Here is a 16,740-nt window from a genome sequence, read left to right as displayed (position 1 = left end):
CATTTCCATTCGTTGTGCTGATTCTCTATGGTTTTTTACACTTTATCTTTGTGTCTCTTCTCTAATCCAATAATACGCTCATTCTTCCACGACTTATCGAGCTGACTCATTCCTGTCCTCTATTCCCCTCCTCTCTCCATCCCATATTGTCTTTTCAAACTCCCACTTCCTATGTGGGATGTTAGCAAACATTTGAGAGGGACCACAGTAAAAGTTTAAGAATCTGCAATTGAAAAACTCATTTATCTGAAAATGTACAGCCCTACACTCTTAAAAATCGTTATCATCCATGGAACCTTTTCAATGCACAAAAGATTCGTTGTAAGGGATTATTAAAATGATCTTCACAGTAATAATAATAAAAAAAAGGTTCTTTTAAGAACTTTTCATTAAAAGGTTCTTTGAGGAACCAAAAATGGTTCTTGTATGGCATCGCAGCAAAAAAAACCTTTTTTTTTTAAGAGTGTACAATGTATACATAACTCCTTTCGAGTGTAAGTAAGTGTGTGCTGATGTCCAACAAGGGCAGAATGTAATGTCACCTTCCATTTGCAGTGTGTAAAGCAGAGAAGGCTAAAACCCCCCCTGGCCATCCCTTGAGAACGCGCTTAAAGCCTCGGCTTCGTCGCAGCCTGCCGGCTTACACACACGATAGCATCCAGATACACCCATCTGACAGATTAGCGGCCCCTCTGAACCCTTCACTCCTCCTTTTCATCCCTTCATCCCCATTCCTTCTTTAAAGGCAGCGTGTCTGCCATTATCAGGCGAGTCTGACTGTAACTCATACATGAGGCTAATGGAATCATTTTAGCAGCTGATCTTGGCTGATAACCCACGGCTCAGCCCACTGTGGAGGCGGATCTGAGAGAATAAGATGGAGTACATCATCTCAATATCGAAGAGGGATCAGCCGATGTCCAGCACACACAGATTTCTCATCTCTTACAGACAGAGGTTAAAAGTTCACAGTCATTTCATCTCAACAATTTAATGCCGATGGTCACACTTGAAAGGAACTGCTGATATCAGGGATGTCAAAAGTGCCGGTACTTCAGTATCAAGTCGATACTTAAATCAAATTGCAGTTCTTTCTGTAGTACTGGTACTATAGACTACTCAATTCAATACATAAAGCTGTCTGGTCACAGGTGGCTACTGCTGAATGCTCATAAATGTGACCTTCTTGGTCAAAATGCCACTTTGGCATGGCATCAAAGTAAACACAGCAGATTTTTTCTTAACTGAATGTAAACAGACGGGACAAAACAAATCTTTGCAGGGTAAAGAAAAAGCCTAATAAACATATCATTGTCTATGATGTCACTTATAATAATTAAACAGCAATGCTTATATAAAAAAGAGAACTTAGTTTATTTGTTCCGTATTACTGTTTACTTGAATAATTACTTCACTTTATAACTAATTAATTAAAACTTTTTAAATGCACTGAATTCATGAATGTTAAGGGTATATTTCATTGTTTTAATTTAATTTGTTAATAATTATAACAATATTTAGCTTTAATTGAAAATAAAGCACTTTTAATAGCCTATTAGTTTTTTGCTGTGATAAATATGCACTGGTATTATTGTGACAAAACTAACCAATATTATTACTTTTTCCAGTTTTTTTTCCCCATACGTCAATCAATACTCATCAGAGATGCTAGGCCTTCTGTAACAGATCATGCCCTAAAAACACAATAAATGAGTCCGCCTGACTGTTAAGTTTTTCTTAGGAAGATATCTGCTAGTGAATCATTTGATTAATTATATTGTATATTATGTCATTTATTATTACATTTTCTAATCGATCGACAGCCCTGGCTCCTATATAAATGCTCAGCTGAACAGGAGTACAAATCTAGGAAATTATTGCTTAAACACAACATGAAACAAAATGTGCAAGGCACTAAAAGAAAATATTTACCAAAAAAAAAAAAAAAAACTTACAATCTCATGTCTTTTCAAATCTGTATACTTTTAATTTTTCATGGTACATAATAGGAGAATTTTTTGAATACATACAGCTCTTTTTCATAAGTAAGTCTGGACCTTGTCTATCAAGCTACAATAAGGAGAAACAAGTAATGTGACACTGAAATTAATTCTCTATTGAAAATCTCCTAAATCTCATTCTCTTTTCTGCATTTCAACAAATAGTCATATGGACTACTTTAATGGTGTCCATTTTTTATTTCGCCACACATGACCACAACGGACTGTTTTTTGTTTGTTTGTTTGTTTTTGTAAACAGCTGCATGAAAATTCTTCAAAAAAATCTTATATTCCAAAACAATATAAAGATAAAAATTTTCATTTTTGAGTAAACTGTCCCTTTAAATGTCCATGATTTGATGCTTTTCCAAAAAAAAGAGAATATTCAGTAGGACGGGTCTTGATTTTATCTAGTGGGATTTGTTTGGATTGTGAAAAATGGGCTCTGAAAATATTAATACTATTATTTTCTCTGCAAGCATGACCTTGGTTATGTCAGCAAAAATCAAACATTGTTTAAGAAGCGAAGAAAGTTATTAGATTTCGATGAAAGATTATTATATTTTTCATCGGAAGGCTGAGCATAGATGAATATATCTATTCTACCAATAATTTATTAAAAAGGCAAACTTTTATTTCATGTTGTCTTTAAGTCCCCACAGCCTCTTCATCTGAGCTTCTTATGAAAAAGGGCAAAGCCTTGTGTTTCTCGTCTCACAACCTCCTTTCAATCCCAAATGATATCTACAGGATCTTCATCCTTAAACACCCACTCTTCATCTCTTGGTCTCTTTCATTCTCCCCTCCCTCTCTCCGTGTCTCTTTCTCCCTTTCTCTGTCTCTCTCCTGATTGGGATCTGCAGTCAAGCAGATTAACAAGCTCTGGCAGAAGAAGCAGGCAGCCCCCAACAATCACACACACACGCACACACACACACTAGGCACGTGCAACACGAGGCGAGTGAGGAGATGAGAGCAAAAAGAGAGAGATACAGCAAGAGAAAAGAAGAGAGGCTGTGTGCGTGCATATGCGTTTGTTCAGTCATGCATCAGTGTGAAAGCATGCCTGCTTGAATGTGTGTGTGTGTGTGTGTATACAGTGAGCTGTAGGGTGAATGAGGGGTTTTTCTCTGAGTGAATGTAAGCACTGCCACTATATCATTTATACACAACGAATCTCCTTCACTTTGTTGAATCTTGTATCTCTCTTTTTGGCCTTTAAAAGACAAATAACTAGATAGAGCTCAAATGACGCGTTTTTCTTTGGTATGAGCCACCGGAAGGGCCTTCTGAATGGTACTGCCCCCAAAGACATCTCTTGTCAAGCCAAAATGTGGGGAACTCAGCACCAAGTCTGCATCTACTGCCACGCTGCCTCTCAATATTACATGAGACAGCCTTCAGCCTTTACACACACTCACACACAAAGCAGCCCAGTCAGGCTTGAGCTGATGTGGCCCACAGCGGCCCAACGCCCTCACCACAGCACATGCACGCATACATACACACATACACACACACACACACACACACACACACACACACACACACACACACACACACACACACACACACACACACACACTCTTAAGAGATTTCTGCAGCTGCACCCAACAGGAAACATGCGCTTTTACCACTGGGGGCTTGTGCAAAAGAGACACACATCAGTTTCTCACAATCACACACTCTACATAAGCATTCACACTCTCACAACTGCATTTTAGACTGCATGGAAATCGCATGTTTCGCTTTATTCTAAACTCAAGCACATTTAAAATTTTAAAGAAACAGTTCACCCAAAAATGACAATTCTGTCATTATTTACTCACCATCACGTTGTTTCAACCCTTAGGCTGTTATTTTTTTATAGTGCTTGTTCATAGTTAACATAGTAACAAGTCGAAAAGTTCATAGAAACTACAAATTGGACAAAAAAAAGAACCACAAAATTGGTTCATACAACTTGTGCACTATCTTCTGAAGTCAAATGATAACCAAATTTAAGTTGTTATTCACTGATAATCTTTCCCTCCAGTGAACTCGAGAACCAAAGTAACTAAACCATCCAGTGAGTTGAACTTTTGTGTGAGTAAAAGACTTAAATTTAAGTTCTCCTTCCAGTGAGCTGTTAAAGGTGGACTCAGTATTATTTCAAATAAACTGTTTGGAAGTTAGTCGGGCTGATACCAACAACAAACATGTAACCAATCAGCATGAGGGGGCGTGTGACGGTCGAGGACAGAGAACGAGCAAGAGGGAGATTTGAAAAGAAGAAGAAAAAACAAAAACTGCAGAATGAGAGATGGGACACAATACAAGAATATCACTGGAATGAAGGTTTATGACTGGGCAAGCGCTTTAGGACCCGTGTTTATATTAGAAAAGCTTTCCAGTGTTGGAGAGAGCTAAGCGGGAAGGCCTGAAAACAGATGCAGAGGCTGCTTTGATTCCGCTTCATATGAGTAACGCGGTTTTGAATGTCTGGAGCTGCTGTTCTGTTGGCAATTAACAACAAACTCTTGTTTGTATTTACTCTTGTGTACTGTATGTAATTTTTTTGTGCTTCCTTGTCGTTCGTTCATCATCTGTGCTTTGTTTTTCGTGAAGCGTTTTGTTGCGTGTCAGCTGTGATAAACAGACATCAACTCGCATTGCGTGTGTAACAGATTGTAAAAAAAGATGGACGCCGCGACGCCACTTCCTTCCATTGTAATGAACTGAATGTAAAACGTACGACGATGGTGTTGACATGTTACACAAAAACATTAGTTTGGAGCCTGGGCATGCTCAGAAGGAACTGTCAGTGGAGCCTGGAGGCAGAGTCACGTTATCAAACTTCCGCCCAGACGACTGCGTCATCATTGATTTATTTTAAATAGGCTATATAAATTAAACAATTTAAAATTCTACCTATACAATAATAGGCTATTCTGTTTCTAGAGCAATAATATTTTTGAAACAGCAAATTCAGTAGATAAACGTAATATAATATGCCCTTAGAAACAACTTCTTCATAATGTCAGAAACGGTCCTGCCATTTTAAATAAAGTTGAACTAACGTTACAGGAGATCGATTGCTGTAGACAGTGCTCTATAATTAATTAGAGTAGGCTAGCTTTAGTTTTGTCCTGCTAATTATTATTTTATACCCATAAAAATAATTAGTAACTGCCAGATATGGATCACCTGCTTTTTTCCTGACATGGTTAACGTTAGCTGTGTTATCTTAACTAATAAAATTTATTAATTACCTTATAAAGCCCACATTTAACGTTACCGAAAAAAAGTTCAGTGATCTGTCAGATCCTGTAGGTCGGTCATTACAGTTTACTGCTGAACAACTAATTTTGTCGGTGTGAAATAACACAGAAATATAAAATGAATAGTTAGTTATATATCTTCAATCTCCCCTTGAAGCTCCGACAGTCCTCAGAGAAGCTGTCAGTCACAACTGTCAATCATAATGACACGCCCCATTTCTATAGCATCAAATTGCTAGCTAAAATCAAACTTATCACAAAAACGAACAATTGAATATATATCACCGTGATAACAACTACCTTAAATGACCAAACCATCTTTTTTATTTGAAGTGTAATTTATTTTTTTATTTTGACTCATTCCCATTCGTTTGAATGGAGAGGGCAAGGTTTATGACCTGTACTGCATCCAGTCACCAGGGGGCGATCAAAGAGCCCGCAGCTTCACTTTTCAGGACGGATGAGGCACACCCGATGTGTAACAGTGGCCAGATAGTGAGAATTTTGCAGTTAAACTACTGCACGCTGACACCCATTAGAAAATGAGATGTCATTGGTAGTGGATTCGCCTCGCATGCCAGCAGCGATCGGGCCGGGGTTCGAGCCCGACTCAGAGCAGGGTGGTTAGGATTGGAGTGTGAGTTTTGGAGGCGGAACAATGAAAAGAGGGGTGGGTTTGTTTGGGTTGATTTAAAATATTAACAGTGTTCAACAACGAATTTGAGAAATCACATACAGCACCTTTAACTCAAGAACCAAATCAGTCCCATTTGCACATAAATCATTCTTTTGAGCCAGTTCTTTTCAGTGAAACTCTTGATGTAATTCACAAATTGCACTTAACTAATCATAATGGGAACCAGCTGTATGAAGGTGCTCGAAGGTTCACAACACCATAAGGGAGAGTAAATAAATGAAAGAACTTTCAGTTCAGAGCAGTAACTTTCAGAGCTATCCTTTTCATTTAAGCAGTGTTCCAGCTATACCATATGAGACATTCTTCCACTATCTTTGTTCTTTCCATGTTAACGTTGCGCGCCCCCAGAAAAACATGCTACACTCACATAGTCGTCATCTCACATTGGATGGGACGGACACCGGATGGGCATCGCGTGTGTGTTTGTGTGTAAGCCACATTTTCCTCTCTGGCCAAAGACAGGAGGTGGTAGAGGGTGCAGCTGTCCCTACCTCTCCTGTCCCACCATCATCCAGGCAGTTAGCCAGTAGCGTATAGAGATCTGCGAGCCTCTGAACCTTCCTTCATGCTCTTAAGAAATGCACACACACTCTTTCGCTCTCACACATGTGATCGGTCTCCCTATGGATGAGTATTTAGCTATGCAAAAGCCTTGCCAACTCTTCAACTTGTTGTGGATTTACAGTCACCATGGTATTACCAAGGTATTTTGAACATGGTACCACAGCAATACCATTATATTCTTAAAAGTAACTTGGAGTACCATGTAGATAACGTGATATATGAAAGATAATAATTTTAAGACAAATTAGCCTTGAATTAGCATAATGAAGGAGCACTATGTAATGAAACAACAAATTTAGCTTTAGCTTGAGTATTCGACCAAAGGTCAAACTAAATGAGGAGAAGCATCTTGAAAAAAACCATCGCAATTATAGAAATTCCTATTTGAAAGGGATCTTTCTCAGAGGACTCATGAGTTAGCTGAAAAACAGTAGGTAATTTGTTCCGTGATTTTAACAAGGTTTCTGTGAGGAAAAACACACAAATTTACCTGGCCTCCTCAGGGAAAACTAGGCCTGACCAAATAGGGCTATTGACTGAACTACTGCAACCAAATTAACACGATTCACCAAAGACAGGAAGGAAGGAAAGAAGAGAAGGAGCAAACAAATAAAGGATGAATGAGACCCAAAAAACAAACAATTTCCTGCCACCTGAAAAAGGGAGGATTCTTGGTGGGCTTGTATGTCTGTGTTACCTCGATGATGTCTGCATTGGTCCTGCTTTCGTGCGGCTCATTGTACTCCGTGTATTTGAGGAGCACTTTGTCCATGTCAGTGCTGGCATACTGGAAGAGCTTGTTTGAGTGATTGAAAATAATGAGGGCAATCTCGCAGTCACACAACACACTGAGCTCATAAGCTTTCTTCATCAGACCAAACTTCCTTTTGGTGAAGGTCACCTGTGGAGAGAGAGAGAGAAAGAAAGGAAGAAAGAAAGATGAGGTTAGACAGGGACAAAAAGATGACGCCTGAGATGAGGGATGAGAACTGAAAACTACATCTTGTGCAATTTTGTTCACAGGTAAATCTGCCCTATTTTAAAGATATTTCGATATTTTTACAGGAAAACAAAACAGAAGATATTATCAAAGATTAGAGGTATAGTCTACCAAAAAAATATTTTACATGTCATTCCAAATCCAATTGACTTTTTTCATTTACATCCAATTACAATAAGGATCCGAGCTTTCAAGATTTAAAAAAAAAGGATGCAAAAGCCACATAAAGTATCATAAATGTAGTCTTCTAAAGTCATATGATAGCCAAAAGATATTCCTGTCAGGAACAGACTAAGAATAGAAGTAGAGATGTCCGATGTTGATTTGTATCTTTTGAATAAATCAGTTGATTTTGAATTAGTTTGTCCACGAATCAGGCCCAAAGTATATTTCAGTTTTAACATGAACACTTATGCATACAGTCGAAACCACAGCCTTACAAAGTATACTCCATTTAAAAGAATGCACATGCGCAATAGAAAGTTTTATCCTTGTCCAATGTCTGCGCTATTTCTATCCAGAAATTATTACTGATACTTTGTACTCTTTTTAACTAGTCATGGGTATCTCTTTACCCCCACACACGAGTGCTTGTCAACCCAGGCATGTTGTTACGATCTCAACTAGTTTGTTATGGAAGGCCAGGCCAGTGTTGCTACCTTGTGGACAAACTAATCAGTGCAAAACAAATTCAACAAACAAGTTTGAGCTGAGCACAGTGAGAAAAAAAATGGGGTTTGTGCATACTATGCTGATGATGAAATTTGCACCAAGGGCACTGTACACATTCCCTAATGGGCATGAAAAAACTAAGTATACTTTGGGTTTCACACTGATCTAGTTCTAGTGTTCAACTCACTGACTTAATGATCTATTCGCAAAGGATGACAGCTCACTGTCGGGGAAGATATAAATAATGATTTCAAATTTGGTCTGTTTCTCACACAAAGCTATCATATAACTTGAGAACACAAGTTAAAGTGACTACTTTTATGATAGGTCTATGGTGCTTTTGTGTTGTCTTCAAATCTTGAAAGCTCCAGTCCCCATTCATTGTGATAGCAAGGTAAAGATGAACCAACTACAAGACTTCAAAACATCGCCTTTTGTATTACACAGAAGAAAGAAAGTGATACAGGTTTAGAACCACAAGAGGATGAATAAATAATGGCAGGATTTTTTAAATGTTTGGTGAACTACTCCTATAGGAATATTTGCAGTGCATTGAGGTTGACTTCTTCTCTCTCAGAACTGACCGGTAAGCTTTCAACCATTTTTTGCTCCCTGCTACCAAAAGTTTTTCTGTTCAAATCCGAGACTCCTTAACCTTAAGAGCTTGACAGTGTTAGCAGACAGTGATTGCATCTCTGTAAATAAAAGCCCTTTTCCATTAGCTGAAAGAATCTCCTCCACCTCAACAATCAGGGAGCTGATGTTCCCTCTTTCCACACCAGCACCAGGATAAACACCAGCAACATAATTGCCTTCAAAAATAGAATTCGCAGGTAACCAATGGCAACAGGAGAACACAACTTTATTATTGTGAAGAATGTTGAAACGCAGCGACCTGACTTCTTTCCGCTCCTCTCTACATCCAATTAACCTCAGGGCCGAATGCTTACCTACTGACCTTTACCGCAAACACGGACTCGATCTCGCTCTCTCACCTGCTGCCGTCTGTCAGTTCTGGATACCCTCTGTTCTTCTACACTTCTCCTACAAACTTAGCTCGATGCAAGAGTTAATGGTAATTAAAAAGGCACATTTTACAGCAGCAAAGAATGTAGTTCACATTATCTTCTCACGCTCTTCAATTTTTTATTTGGCCGAGATGTGCAAAGGGCGAGCTGTGCAAAGCCAGATAATTTTCTGAAAAAAATCTCAATTAAAAGTGATATTTAGTACAAAATGAGGCCTAATCTGGGTCAGACAAACTACAAGACTTTTTTTGTAACTTTGTTAAAAATATGATTAGTCAGGCACACCTGAGGGAGACAGAGAGCGCTGACACAGCGGAGCAGGCTAAGGTTGATTATGCACACCTGGTCCGGTCAGAGTGACTACACCTATCAGCACAACTGTGACCAAAAAAACATTTCCAACACATTCACAACCATCTTTCTAATCCTTCTAAAACTGATGACTACACACTGGTGAGTTTAAAACGAATCTAAACACAGTGAATTACTTTAAAAGCATCCAAAATTATACTGTTCTGAAGTTCGGGATTCGGGATTAACTGTTTTTTTAGGCCAGATTTACCTATTTTACCACAGGGAGCAAAGATGACCAAAGCACCACATTGCACCACAAAACCAGTCATAAGGGTCAGGTTTTTGAAATTGACATTTTTTATAAACCATCTGAAAGCTGAATAAATAAGCTTTCCATTGATGTATTGTTTGTTAGGAAAGGACAATATTTGTCCTCTTTGAAAATCTGGAATCTGAGGGTGCAAAAAAAACAAAAAAAAAAACAATTGAGAAAATCACCTTTAAAGTTGTCCAAACAAAGTCCTTAGCAATGCATATTCACTCACAGAAATACATTTGTGATATATTTACAGTAGGAAATTTACAAAATATCTTCATGGAACATGATCTTTACTTAATATCCTTATGATTTTTGGCATAAAAGAAAAATCAATCAATTTGACGCATACAATGTATTGTTGGCTATTGCTACAAATATACCCGTGTGACTTATGACTGGTTTTGTGATCTAGCGTCACATATGAAAATTTAAGTTTTTCATAAATTGAATGACAATTTCAATAAACATTAAAATGCCACAAGATAGCAATAACAAAGACTTGAGAAATTTAATGCCACTAAACATATTACCATTATATAAGGTAACGCATTAACTTTGGCAGCCCTAAAATACTGATACTAAAACAAATATAACTAAATGTAATCCCATTGATGCACAATACTGGCCAATATTTAAACTGTCTAAATAACTTAAAATTATGCATTAAAATCAGTTTTAAATGCTACAAGTGAATTTAGGTATCCCAACATTATAATGTATCATGTGAAAAATAAATATTTTGTTTGCTAAATATCCAAAATGGTCCGATACCATTTAATTAAAAAACAAACAAACAAAAAAAAAATCCACCAATATAGCCAATATGGCATATATTTCATATTTCTGAATTAAAGGATTAGTTTACTTTAAAAAAAAAAAAAAAGAAAATTACCCCAAGATTTACTCACCCTCAAGCCATTCTAGGTGTATATGACTTTCTTCTTTCTGATGAACACAGTCAGAGTTATATTAATAAATATCCTGACACGTCCGAGCTTTATAATGGCAGTGAACGGGGTCAATGAGTGTGAAGCTCAAGAAAGTGCATCCATCCATCATAAACGTACTCCACATGGCTCCGGGGGGTTAATTAAAATCTTCTGAAGCGAAGTGATGCATTTGTGTAAGAAAAATATCCATAAATATTTATATTTACGAAAAAAGCATAACTGACGCAAGGCCTCAGAAGGCATTTATTTACCCCTCGGAGCCGTGTGGAGTAAGTTTATGATGGATGGTGCACTTTCTTGAGCTTCAAACTTGTTGGCCCCGTTCTCTGACATTATAAAGCTTGCCAAATAACTCTGATTGTCTTCATCAGAAAGTCATATACACCTACGATGGCTTAAGGGTGAGTAAATCTTGGGGTAATTTTCATTTTAAAGTGAACTAAACCTTTAAACTTACATTAAAACTCAATTAAAAACTGAACAACTGCAAAAAAACTAGCAGCAGTGTTTACATCCTAAAGGGAAGACAACCTATGACTAGTTAAGCTGTACTTGTCTATGCCCATTAAAATGGAATAGGAGAAAGTACTTTAACATAAAAAAAATCCACAACTCAGCTACAAATCAATGAAAATTACTTTGAAGCATTGGAGGAGTAAGATTTGATTTTGCCTCACATTGATTGCCTTGCACAAGATGTCTAAACTACAGATGCAACTTAAGGCAACTCACAAGAGTCATAAACAGTAAGAATGATTTCAGTTCAAATGCCAATAATCTCTCCCAGGCTCTCCTTGTGTATATTGGGTTCTTTTTATTTAGAGAAAGCTCCTGAAATTAATTCTTTTCAGTTATGTATTCAAAACTGAAGGGAATTCTGCTATGTTGAACTAAAAACATGATCATTGGAAACACTCAGGCTGTGCACTCACCTGTCTGTTACGCTCGTCTGTAATTCGCTGAATCTGGATCTTTTTCCTCCCCATGGCTGCTGTGATTGGCCGAACAGGGGTGGGGGCAAGGTTGGGGGTGTGGTGAGGTCAGAGGTTAAAATTTCTTGAGGCAGTTACAGGAGCACAAACAGCGACTAGTCGCTTCTGTGTATGAAGATTTGTGTGAGAGAGTCTCTCTCTCTCTCTCCGAATGCCACCTGTCTGAGGCAGCTGGGCTCACCCGTCTTCCTCCACTGGTAAAAAAAAAAAGGAAGGAGGGAAGGAAGAAAGAAAGTGTGTGGCCTCCTGGTAGGGCCTTCAGATCATGGTCTGCTCAGGGTGCATGTCATCCGACAGGTGTCTGTTCTGATATCCAAACCCCCCTGGAAAAATCTGGTGATGAAGATGATGATGGTCTTGTGATGAATTCTGTGAAAGAAAAGAAAGACAGAAATTAAAAACAAAACTCGTATGACAGCAAAATATTAAGGTAGTCAATCTTTATTATGGGGAAATTGCAACGAAATAGCATACATAAATATTTTCATGGTATTCATTTGTGCTACTTAATATTTTTGTGTGATCCGTGAGGCATATTTTTTCAGGATTCTTCGATGAATAGAAAGCTCATACAAACTAGAAATATTTTGTGTCTTTACTGTAACTTTTGCTCATTTTAATGTATCCTTGCTGAATAAAATTATTGATATATTTCAATCTTACTGGCCCCAAAATTTTAAATGGTAATGTATAACAATATTTACAACGTTTTATATAATTATATGTACTAAATTACCAGACCATTAAAGTGCAGTAGAATTACAATCTCACATTCTTCTACCTGCTTCTGTAATTTTATGATGAAAAAATTTTTAAGTAAAGATTATTATTCTTAATCAATTTCTAACACAACACCGGTGAGGCTGTAATATATTTCTGTGGTATGTGATTATTCTGTCAGTCTGTCACCCCATATTTTAGCAAATAAAGGGTGAATAAACCTCCAAACTTTAGGATTCCCACACTGTTTATAGAAATCGGACTCACAAAGATTAATTTCTAGCTGAACCTCAGAACTAATTAAATAATAGAAAAAAACATTGATTAGAGAATTTTTCAAGACATTTTCAGATTTTGTTAGGTTTCAACTGTCATGATGGGAACCCTTATAAAAGATCTGCCTGGACAGGATAGGCAAACCTCAACTTCACCCTAGCTGGGTTTCCCCTAAACCACACATAGCATGACATTCACATACAGTATTATGGCTGCGCAAAGCCCCTTTCTGCAGCCTGACAGAGCCTGATTGTGTGTTCGTGTTCACAAACCGCTGACGCTGATGTCGCTTACAGAGCTAAAGCATCTTCACCTGCAGAGAAACACCTGCTGAAGTGTCTCTGTGCTTGAGTGTTTCATCCAGCAGCTCTCTCAGTGTTCTCTCGCGAATAAGTCACCCTTTTAGCCGTTTAGTCAACATGGGTATTTAGCTGCATTTGAAGGTTAAGTGCATTTTTCCCTTTATAATAATAATAATAATAATAAAAAAACATGTTGAAACAAACAGTGAGAACAGATGCCTTGGAGCAGCATGGCAAAACTTTGTGTGTGTGTGTGTGTGTGTGTGTAGGTGTGTTTGTGTGTGTGTGTGTGTGTGAGAGTATGAATGAATGGCTGCATGAATAAATTTACTGCAGCCTAAGAATTGTCATATGGGCCAAGATAATTTTAAAACATGCTATTATTATCTCTGCCTTCGATTAAAAACAACCCAGGGCTTAAAACAGAATTCTATATATACATCGAGACTGTACACACTCATGCTCACACATCAACACATGACTGCTGACACAAGCAGACTCCCTGATCAGGGAGGCCTGCAAACTTCCTAATTTCCGCTTTTCAGGTCAGAGTGCACATGCTCAGAGACAATCTTATGTGCACAATCTGAGTTTGAACTTGAATTATGAGTTGTCATTTCCTTGCCACTTTCCTTGCAATAAAAAGCAGCAAAAAGCCCAAATTTTACCCTTCAGTCCAGACTAAACGTCAAATATAGGCCTCTTGAAGAAAGCACACATTTATTAAGTGTAGTCTAGAGTTACAGACCAGCAGAAGCACTTTAAAGACTGCAAAAAGTGCGACTGGAAAAGCTCTTCCACCTTGTTCCTGCTAAACAAATTCCTTCTGGTAAAGTAAACACTTTCAAAGGGTCGGCATTTGTTTGAGCTATTTGACATGTCAAAATTACATCATAACAATTCTGAATGGCCATTGGAACCGTGAGAACGAAAAAGTACTATATCTCGTGGGCTATTTATTCTGTCTGAGCAACAGACAGGAAATTAATATCAGAATTAAAAGCTCTCAAGTTCAACAAAACTGAAAAAACAACAACAAAAATCACTGAAATTTTTTGCCACATAATGGCTTTATGGCATCGGAACAATGGCAAGGTGGATTGTTAAAACCGCGGTTAAATGCACTGACTGATGTATTTCGATACCTAGTTATAGTCACACTGAACTTTCAAAATGGTCGTGAAGCAGCCATTACCCTTCACTAATTCACCATGTAAAAATGAATGAATATCCATATCCAAAATAAATGCCCGGCTATGCTGAATTGAAAGAAGATCATACGGTAGGTTTTCTAGGGCAAATCAGCCTAAAAAATGTGGAATAATCATAAAACAATTACTGTAACATCCAGTCTGACGGTTGCATTCAATCTAGCCACAAAAGTTTAAAAATTGAAACGAAACCGAAGTTCAAATCAGGCCTGAAAATTCTGCATATGCAAAGTAACGGAACTCCATGCAGCTCCCGTACTATGCTACATTACTCGCCCTCATGTCGTTCCAAACCTGTAAATCCTTTGTTCATCTTCGGAACACAAATTAAGATATTTTTGATGAAATCCGAGAGGTATCTAAACCACACATAGGCACCAACGTCATTGCACTTTTCAAGGCCCAGAAATGTAGCAAAGACATCATTAAAATAGTCCACGTGACTACAGTGGTTCAACCTTAATGTTATGAAGCGACAAGAATACTTTTTGTGTGAACAAAAATAACGACTTTATTCAATAAAATCATCCATTCCATGTCATTCTCCTATGCTGTTTACATTGTATAGACAGTGAAATATCTTAATTTGTGTTCCGAAGATGAACAAAGGTTGTACTTTGTAATTAATTTAATTTAATTAATTTAATTTTTGAGTGAAATAACCCTTGAATGACTTTTAGTATGTTGTTCAACAGAAATAACAAAAGGGCGGAAACTAAAGAAACAAAAGCCAGGGACTCTCTGAACTTCACTGTTATCAATTCATAATAAACAATTGAGAAAGACATCTAGGACTACATATTCACCGTCAATTTTATTTGTTCTAACAGAAAAGGTCAGAACGCACTAGCTTGCGTACTCTTATACACGGTCTAAGCTGCTAGGCACGACAAAACAGTCCCTGTCACAAGCTTCATCACTTTCACAGTAAAACATTGAGTGGAGTGTGTGTGTGCACATGTATGTTTACGTGAGATTTTTGCCTCCGATTGGAGAGGATGTGTCGACAGGAAAGGTTTCCTCGGAGGGGCCGTCAGCAGCACAGGCTTGAGTTCAAAGCAATTCGGAGTCTGTGTGTGTTTTGGTCTGCGGGGCCAATACATGAAAAGACTTCTTTATCTGCAATGAGAGTCAGAGTTTGACCTTTCACCCTGTGAGCGCTGAGAGGGGCTAATTCCCAGCTCTGATCTCAGTCGCTTCACGAGGGACCTGGAAAGTGTCCTCAGACTGCGGTTCCTCACAGTCAGACTCTCTAACCGCTGAGAACTCATAAAGTACTGTTTGATAATAGTGTAAACTTATCATTTTATTCTTATTTTATTCTTATCCAGGGGTTTTCAAACTAGGGCCTATAAGAGGGTGCTAGGGTGTCCACAAAAAAACTAGGGGGGAAATTTCCCTAGTTTGTATTTTAATGTATTTGGAGGGGTTGTCACAGTTAACTTAAGATTTTAATTAAATATTTAATATAATGAATCTTTTTTAACACATATAATATAAAACAATCAAGGAATTATTCAGATAAATAAATAAGATAAAATACATGAAGAATACATTTCTAGAATATCTTAACCTATGGTAAAAATTTTAAATAAAACCTGCATTAAATTTTGTGAAGACAAAAAATACATGATTGTATGACCGAATAAACTACATTCTTACATTTTCTCAGTGGAACGAGTGGTGTTTGCCTGTGCCACCACAACGCCAGAGTGTTAAGGTGTCCTGCGTGGTTTTAGCACCCTGCTATGCGGTTGCTAGGATGTGCTACAAGTCTAAAAAGTCCAGATACGGCAAGGATTAGTCTTTCAGAAAGTTTATGAACTTTTATTTTTTAATTGCAGTTTATTGCCTGGTTGGTGAAAATTGCAAGTCTGATTACTGTAAAAAATAATAGCACACCTCAACAAGTTGCACAATCTGAAGTATCATTTTATAGCACAAATGGTGTGGGACAGGTTACAAGGCAAAGTTTAATACTTAGTGTTTAGGGTTTGTTTTTTCTTTGTTTATTAGTGGTTGTTGATTTTCATATTTACGGTAGAGATCCGAACAAAGTAGATTACAGATAAAACATTAGTTTCTTTCTGTTCTCAATACTAGGGGAACCCCCAGCAACAGAGACAAAAACTCTCTTATCTTGAGAATTAGTCACACTCATGAAAATTCAATTATACTATAATGAAAACTGATGTACAATAAAAATACATACATTTATGCACATGAGTGCACAAATACACACACACACATGTCAGCAGAAGTAATTTCTCACTGCTTTCAGCACACAGAGGTGAGCTGTTGTAAGATGCAGCTGTCACACACACATACTAAGGGAAGGTGTTATAATTTTGAGTTGCGGCTTTGCTCATACCACTGAGGAAATCCTGCGGAACCAAGCTTCAGCGTGCAACACAAGCAAAACAACATTTACAGAGGCCTGCAAACAAGCGAAAAA

At 37.7% G+C, this 16,740-nt stretch overlaps 1 protein-coding gene across 14 annotated transcripts in view; it reads right to left on the bottom strand.

Moving 5' to 3' along the window:
* The window catches only part of mef2d (myocyte enhancer factor 2d), a 67,048-nt gene that overhangs the window by 28,810 nt on the left and 21,498 nt on the right, over positions 1–16,740 (bottom strand). For all 14 annotated transcript variants that reach the window (XM_067407548.1, XM_067407575.1, XM_067407513.1 and 11 more), the window contains exons 2-3: positions 11,717–12,145; positions 7,219–7,422 (exon numbers count right to left, since the gene is read on the bottom strand). In XM_067407548.1, coding sequence (XP_067263649.1) covers positions 7,219–7,422; positions 11,717–11,770 — 258 coding nt within the window. In that variant the 5' untranslated portion in view covers positions 11,771–12,145. The remainder of the gene's footprint in view (positions 1–7,218; positions 7,423–11,716; positions 12,146–16,740) is intronic.

This window comes from Chanodichthys erythropterus, chromosome 2 (assembly GCF_024489055.1).
Source record: "Chanodichthys erythropterus isolate Z2021 chromosome 2, ASM2448905v1, whole genome shotgun sequence".
NCBI lineage: Eukaryota > Metazoa > Chordata > Actinopteri > Cypriniformes > Xenocyprididae > Chanodichthys > Chanodichthys erythropterus.
This window is presented reverse-complemented; position numbering and strand designations above follow the sequence as displayed.